This window comes from Frankliniella occidentalis, unplaced genomic scaffold (genome assembly GCF_000697945.3).
Source record: "Frankliniella occidentalis isolate FOCC.00 unplaced genomic scaffold, Focc_3.1 Scaffold87, whole genome shotgun sequence".
Taxonomy (NCBI): domain Eukaryota; kingdom Metazoa; phylum Arthropoda; class Insecta; order Thysanoptera; family Thripidae; genus Frankliniella; species Frankliniella occidentalis.
This window is the reverse complement of record NW_026267216.1, coordinates 300676-309026: the sequence shown is the minus strand read 5'-3', so window position 1 is coordinate 309026 and position 8351 is coordinate 300676. Positions and strand designations below refer to the sequence as shown.

The 8351-nt window shown below is 51.3% G+C and overlaps 1 protein-coding gene across 1 annotated transcript in view; it reads left to right on the top strand.

The window, feature by feature from the left end:
• Nucleotides 1-7420, top strand: part of LOC113210923 (ankyrin repeat and KH domain-containing protein mask-1) — a 58672-nt gene extending 51252 nt beyond the window's left edge. Inside the window, exon 2 of the mRNA XM_052269233.1 lies at nt 6283-7420. Within this exon, the coding sequence (XP_052125193.1) occupies nt 6283-6343 (61 nt within the window). The 3' untranslated portion in view covers nt 6344-7420. The remainder of the gene's footprint in view (nt 1-6282) is intronic.
• The last annotated feature ends 931 nt before the right edge of the window (nt 7421-8351 follow it).

Below are 8351 nucleotides of genomic sequence, written 5' to 3'. Positions count from 1 at the left end.
CTCCGAACTTCCCCGCGCCATCCCAACGTGTGGCCAGGGGCGCCTGCCGCGTGGTGCAGTGGACGGGGCGTACTGCCGTAAGTTGAATGCTCGGCAAACGCATCGGGTAAATGTACATTGTCGGGGATAGAGATACAGAGGACACGCGGTATGGCGGTATTGCCGAGGCGGGGATAGACGGCCATGTGATGACAACGTTGCCAGACTTCCCCCGCGCCGTGGCTCCGCCGTGGCCTCTCACGGTATGGCGGGGCGGGGGCCCCGGCGGGTCCTCGCGTGGTGCTCGCTCGGGCACTCCCAGAAATAATCAACTCTTTTTCATTCCGGCCAAAGAGGGGAAGGCGGAAGGAAAGGCATCTGAAAACGCATTTGTGAAGAGCGAGGATAGAGCGGCGCATACATTGTTCTGACTCGCGGAATCAAATAATCCAGCCCGTGTGCCGAGGCCTGCCTAACTCATCCCGTGGCTGGAGGTTCATTATTTCGTTTGACAGGGCGGATTAGAGACTCTAATTAGTGATGCGTGCACCATAGTGTAGCCCGGGGACACGGGAGGCCATCGACCTATTCGGTGATGATGGTGATGTCGGATGGTGACGGTGGTGATGTGTCTGCCGCTGGGTGGTGGACAACGCCAGTGGTGGGCGAGGCGCGTCGCGTCGGGCGTGAAGCCCCCCTGGCCTCCCCCCCTCGCCCGCCCGAGCACGCTGGGCCCCTCCGTCTGCCCCTCCCCGCCATGCACCGCCAGAGCTGCGCCGGCCTCTCTCTCTCTCTCTTCCTCTCCCTCTCGCTCTCGTAGAATGCAGAGCGAGCGACAAGGACGGACGCGAGCAAGCCGGAGACCTTCACACTCAGACTACAGCTGAAGAATATTATCCATGAACAAAGCGGAAATATTCCATTCGAAAACAAAAGGAAAATGAAAGAGTACAAAAACCCACCTTCGCAGGGGATAAAAACAAATATGTACTTTCAACGAACCCTCGAATGGGCGCTGAAGCGACTTCAATTATTGCGCTTCAACCCGAGTGAGATATCAGTCCTGGGTGGGACAGGACCATCGTGCTTTGCCTTTTGCCAACCGGTTTGTGGCCATCGCCCTCGCCATCCCTCAGAGACGACCTCTGCTCAGGTTCAAACGTACGACTGGGTGCGGCGGCACGGTGTCAGAGAATGGGGCGAAATCCTCCACCACACGCCAAAACACACACACACACACACGCCAAAACACACACACACACACACACACACACACACACACACACACACACACACACTACTCACTCACTGGCGCAAGTCGGACCAGCGCAGGCACTGTCAAAAACGACCGCCTCGCGTATCACTCTTATCTCCCACCGGAGGTGGGCAAACTTCCGCCAAAGGCAAAGGCAGCCAGTCCCAGCAGGACACCCCCACCCCGACCAGCGCCACCGACCACCGCCGCCCCGCCGAAAGTTAAACGCTCAACAACAACTGGCCTGGTAATTTTACTTTGAAAAGAGTTTACGAAGCGGCGCGAGTGTATCACGAACTGTACAGGGGAGGACATTGAGGACAAGGCTCGTCCGGGTTACGCAATCGAAGGGTCTGCCGCCACGCCAAGACCTCCCGCGCGGTTGGTGGGGGGGGGGGGGGGTGACAGGGCTGGTCAATATGCATGAAAGCATTGCAGAGCACGCCGAGCAGCCACCGCACGCCCCTTGTATATCCGCTCAATCGTTGTTTTCGATAAATGAGCATCCCGAGGTTTTAATATTGCATGCTGCTGCTCCTTTTTTCCCCAAGTGACGTGACGTGCGCGATCACTAATGCAGCCCACCCTCCTGCGCATCGACTGACGTGCAAAAACAACTCGAGAGAGCTGCCGCTGCCGCTGCTGCCGCTGCTGCTGCTTGCTGCCCGGCCCAACCCCTCCCCAACAACATCCTGCTGACGCGGCTGACGCGCTCGCCTTGCAGTGTACCTGGGGGGCGCGAGATTACTCCGTTTGCCTACCGAGTAGGCGAGGACGCCCACGCCGCTGCCGGGGCCCGGCCGGGGCCTGCAGTATCCCGTGTGGAATGGATCCGGATAAAAATCGGGTAAATTTGGTGTTTTCAGAACACCAAATTGATACTAAATGTACACGATATATACACCATATATACCCCAAATGCATTTGGTGTAGATATGGTGTACTTTCGTTCTTTTTATGGTGGTAAAAGTGGTCGTTTTAACACCATAAATACACCATATTTATCCGAAAGGCTGAGGCGTCCGAAAAGGTGAAAACAACAGCGCCGGCGACGCCGGCGGAGCGAGTCGAACCACCGACCTCTCGCTTGAGAGGTTGGCTCCGTATCCACTCGGCCACAGTGAACACATGGAGGGGGACCGTCGGCTGTCGCACTTCAGCGCGCTGCAGCGGGCCACCTCGCCACCAAAAATACACCATATTTATCCGAAGGCACCAACTCGCTGCAGCGCGCTGAAGTGCGACAGCCGACCGTTCCCCTCCATGTGTTCACTGTGGCCGAGTGGATATGGAGCCAGCCTCTCAGTCGAGAGGTCGGTGATTCGTCTCGCTCCGCCGGCGTCGCCGGCGCTGTTGTTTTCACCTTTTCGGACGCTTCAGCCTTTGGGATAAATATGGTGTATTTATGGTGTTAAAACGACCACTTTTACCACCATAAAAAGAACGAAAGTACACCATATCTACACCAAATGCATTTGGGGTATATTTGGGGTATATATGGTGTAGATTTATGGTGTATATATCGTGTACATTTAGTATCAATTTGGTGTTCTGAAAACACCAAATTTACCCGATTTTTATCCGGATCCATTCCACACGGGATATTGTCCATTGTGTGGGCCTTATCGGCCGGCAGCCCAGCTGGCCCCGGCCGCCCCGGCCGCCCCGGCGACGGCCCCCACCGCCCTCCCTGCACTCCAAATGGGGAGGGACAATTTTTGTACGTTTGCTTCAATGTGTCTTTGTGCACATCTTCATCAGATATAAGTTTGTCTGTAAGGAAGTACACCCAGGGAAGCATGTTCATGGTTTTTCAATCTTCTTGCTGAACTTAAGAACAATGTGCTTGTTTCAAGAAAGCTGTACTTGTTAGAAACAAAATGTTCTCATAAGTAGCACAATATTCCCAAATTCAGCAGATGTAGAAGTTTTGTCTGACAATCGGTACAATATTTGTATCTGATTTATGATGTGCAAAAGGACACTTCGAACTTTCGTGTCAAGATTGTCCTTCCCCATTTAGTGTGTGCCAGGCACCGGGATGCCCTGGTGTGGCCGCTCCACCTCCACCGCCCGCCTCCGCGGAGCAACCCGCCTTCACTTTGAACAGGAATTCCTAACGACATGTACTAGCATAGACGTCCAAGCAGCCGTACGCTGACCTATACCGGAGGCCGGAGCCTCAGACTGCAGAGAGGCCTCCAGAGCCGCATATTCCTTTGTCTTCCGCCAATGAGCCGCACCCGCAGCGACGCGCAGGGCCTTGGTGTAGTGCTGCGCTGAACTTTGTTTACTTGAAGTCCCCTCCCCTGCAGCGACCAGCAGCGACATGACAAACGGCGCGCGTGCTTCCGAGAAAGCCGCTGAATCGCACACATGTGACCCGCGCGTCACGGCGGGGGAGGCGCAAAGCGCGCCAAGGGGGAGGACCGTGACCGGGCGCCGGAGTAGACGAGTCAGCCGATCGCATGATCTCTGAAACGTCCCGCCCGGTCCCGCCCCTCTCATCCCCATATGTCAGTTGAGAGGGTTCTGGCCCCAGTGATTCTGTACAACTTCTATTTCGAAATAGAAGACCTGGGTCTCGACTCGGGTAGATTGGCGAAAAGTTTACTCAAAGGCTTCGCTGCTTTGTGTCGCGCCCAATACGGTGGATGTCGCACCTCGCACCACTGGTAGGCCTACCTCTCTGCATTTCATAGTTTTCCCCCTTCGCGGCGAACGAAGCGACGGCCGTCCTGTCCGTCCACCCTCTACACTGTAAATACGGGGTGAGTCCAGCAGGTAGGCGACAAAGTCGCAAAACTAGGCGACTTATGTCGACTATCTGCTGGACACCTTCTGTTCTTCGGGGTAATTGCATTGTAGGCATGTGGGTCCATAGGCATTCCACCGATTGTGCCCACCCAATTCCCCCAAAGACCAGAAGTTTCCAGGATAGTCGACATAAGTCGCCTAGTTTTCCTGGTAAGGCGACCTTATCGCCTACCTGCTGGACACCCCGGGTTTACATTCTATACACCCTCATAGCCGCGCGCTGCCCCGCATGCAGGTCCAGCCGCGGGCTGGTGGCCAGGTGGGTGGCGCCGGGGTAGCGCCGCCACTCACGAGGTGCTCGAGAGGTCGGCTGACGGGTGGCTTCGCTCTGTGAATCACGTCACATCACAGCTGTCAGTTTTTAGCCCTCCCTTCTGCTTTAGAAAAGCTATCAAGCGGGCTTATGCAAACGACCTCGTGTCTGTCTCTCTGTCTGTCTGTCTGTCTGTGTGTCCGTCTGTTCCACTAGAAGGGGATGTGCTAGAGACTTGAAATTTTCAGGGTATCTTGTGGTTCACTCCTAGAGAACAAAACGCCTACGGCAAATCCCGCCAACCACCCCTAAGGGTGTGAATAGGGGTATCCAAGGTTCAGAAATCCCCTCAAAAATTCATATATTTTATATGTTCTAAGGGGTAACTCGTTGAAGTAGAGTTCTTCGGGGAAAAATTTCGTCCGTTTGGCTCTATCTCTCACCGTTTGGGCGCTGGAGGGTCTTTTTTGACGAAAATAACTAAAAATTTCTGTAGTGAACAATAAGTTGTAGAAGAAGGCCTAAATTCGCAAACTAGGAAAGAAACTCCCCCCACCCCACCCAAAAAACGTTTTCTAACAAGGGAACCTTTTCAGGTGTAAATCTCCGATTTCGTTGAAACTTGGAAAATTTGAAGGTTATTTATGTAGAAATCGGATGGCACTTGAAATTTTTCCTAAACCTGACATTTAGTTTTCCCCTATATAAGGTAGGAGAAAGGTGTTAGAAAAAATAGTTTTTGTAAAATGTAAAGCAGTGTTCTAAGGGGTAACTCGTGAAAGTAGTGTCCTTTGGATCAAAATTTTGTCCGTTTTGCTCTATTTTGAACCGTTAAAGCGGTAGAGGGATATTTGGAGCAAAAAACAGTGTCAGGCTTAAGTAAACCCCCAATAAATGTTAAGTTTAGGAAAAGTTTCAAGTGCCATCCGACTTCTATTATAATAACCTTTAAATTTTCCGAGTACCAACGAAATCGGGGATTTACACCTGGGGTGGGGGTGGGTTGTAGTCACGGTGCTTCACCGTTACATCGCTCTCTCATGTCAACAGGGCAAGTCTTAAAGACGACGGGTTTCAGAGGGCCGAAGGCCCGCTACATCTTCGAGTATGTTCTTCAGCTAAACCGCGTGACAGAAATGGTTGGGCCTGTGGCCCGACCATCGCCGCCGGCTGGCCAAGCAGGTCCGGCCCCCTGCCGAACGGTGTTGCCGGCGGAGCGAAGCGGAGCTGGCAACTCCTTTTTGCGGAAGGGCGGGCCTGCTTGTTTAAAATTGCCGCGACGTTGTGCGGATGTGGATAACGTCTGATGGAGAATCCCCCGCACAGCGAGGAGGGGGCCGCCGCGCTGCAGCCGGGGCATCGCGGTGATGATGGTTTTATTGGTGGCGGCGGGGCGCGGGTGGGGCTTTCCATGAGCGGTCACCGAGGGTGCGTACACCACGCCGCGAGTAAGCTGAGCAGGGCTGGGGACCTCGACGCCGCCCCGCCACGCCCCGCCCCGCCACGCTCCGAAGGGCCTTCACTGCTCGTTAGGAGTGACGGAGACGGCTCCCCATATGCATCTGCATGCGGCCCGTGGGGACCCCCGGGTGCGCACCGAGGGCGTGACACAGCCAGAGTCGTTTCAATCGCGTACAGTTAGTTCTGCTCAGGGGGAGGAAGTGTAAGCGCCTTCCGAGCTTCCGAGCGAGTGGCCGCGGCTCGGCACAAGGTGATGCTGGTCGTCTCGTTGCCGCAATCGCTCATTTAAATTGCATAAAGGCTCGCTGACCTCTGTCCCGTCCCCGCCCCGTCGCCCTCTTTTAAAACGACGCCCTTTTCCGTTTTGTCCCAAGGCGCGACTCTCACAACGGACTTGGCCGTATCTTTGCGCAACAACGCTTCTACATCCTCTGGCGACTTTGAAAACGCGTCGCGTGTGAGACACCCGGTCTGTTGCCAGGTTGCTAATCGCACTCTTTTACTTTGTCTGTTGCAGTCAGAAGAGCAGCTACAACAGTCCCTGGCAGTGGACGACCGTGACGGTGAACGGGGAGTGATTGGAGGCTGTACAAAAGTTATCACTCATCTGTAACATAAGATCGCATTGTACATTGTTATATTTTGTTATAAGCGGTGTTTTACCACGTTACCAGCCAACCAAATACGAATCGTTTTTTCTCTCTTGAAAATGAAAGTTTTCAAGTTTCTACATAGGAGCAATTCACGTTTATATATGCATGTGATTTAAAATTGTAAAAGTGTTAATGTTTTTAATTCAAAAATTTATTATTCTCAATATTGATTGAAAATTGTATTCAATGTTATACTATGCCTAAGCGACGTTTCGTTAAGTCCTGAGGTAGCGTGGTATTCAGAGGTGTCGAATGCACATTTTGATTACCTCTTAGAATAATGACTGCTCTGACTAAAATATCAAACTTCTAGTCTCTACTTTTGAATCCATTTAAAGGAAAATACTTTACTACATATTTGAAGCGTGTTGATTCTTTTAATGCTGGTGTAAGGTACCCTGCATCTCACTTATTATCTGACTACCACGCATGCCCTTGGGCAGCAAATCTAGGGTCCATTTGGCGAAAAGTAACGTAATACTTGAAATTCGGGAAATAACCAATACGCTTCAATTGTGGGTCGAAATGACATTACAAGTATTCGCGCGATTGCGGAGTCACAGTATTTTGTAGGTATAAAGGCCATTGTGATAGTCACCAATGCTGTATGTTTGTAGCTTCTCGTGTCGCGTTTTCGCAACCTACTTCGGTTGACGGTCTCGCGCAGAGTCGTTTTATGTACAAATCTAAGTAATTCTTATAGTTTACAAGCATAAATATAAATCAATGAAAAGCGGCACATGTGGTTATGTGGTTGCTATTATATGTTGTACGAATTGTTTCCCAGTTCAGTCTTTTGAAGACTGACTGCGTAGGGTTGGAAAGAGTGAATTCACGACTGAGAATTTGGATTGTTCATCATTAAGTCATATCGTATTGTAATCTGTGTAGATCAGTATTCGCAAAGAGTACTGATTTACCTTGAGAGGCCACCTCTCCTTAAAATAAGTTAGCCAATTGAAGAGGTTTCGTAGTTATTTTTTATGTTGGTTTTAGCATGCTGGTGAAGAAAATTTGGTGTGGCGATAACGACGCGTTGACTGTTCTATTTTACGAACGGCTGAATTTGCCATGTCTAACATTCCAGCGTGCACCTATGTAGGACTCTGTAGTACAGACTGACCGAACGGTGCGGATGAACACACAATGTGTATCGGGGTCAAACGGGCCGGCGGGCGGCGCGGCGGGGCCTGGCCTGTGGGCCGGGCAGGGCGCCGCCATGCTCGCGGTCTCTGGCGGTGCCACTTTCTCGCCAGGCCCAGTGCTACCAACACGCTTTCCTCTACTCTCCTTGTTTATACGCGGAGATTATTGTCTCCGGCGCTGTGCTGCGCTGTGCCCTACTTCGATGTATGAGAAAGCTTTAGTAGTCTGCGCGGAAAAGTTGAGCATAATATAATCTATCCCGCGCTCCAGCTTGCAATAACCCATGGCATTGGTGCGTGTATGCATGTGCACGTTTGTGTGAGTGTGTGTGCAGGGAGTTGTACAATACCGCCGAGTAGAACTAGACGTTTTACCTTATGACAATCAAAATCTTCGCCATATTCAGAACTTGTGGTTAACGCAATAAACGCATTTGATGACGTATACATTGACTAATACGCTTAGCATATGACTATTTCGGTAATATATAGTAAATTCTTTAAAGCTAGTCAGGAGCTCCCTCTCCTTGAAACAGTGACTTCACTGGTCGTAACTTACTCTGAAAACTCAACAGTGTACATTGTATGCTGAAAAATCAGCGATCATTGATGATTGCTGATAAATCAGTGTACATGGAATGATTGCTGATATATCAGCAATCATTAATGATCACGTTTAGGTTTTTGGCTAATATTTTCTTTCAGACGGATGTCATCGGAAAATGGATAGCATTTCTAGATTCCTCGTAAAAAATGCTTTCAAACGAGCTACTATGTGATGGGGTTCA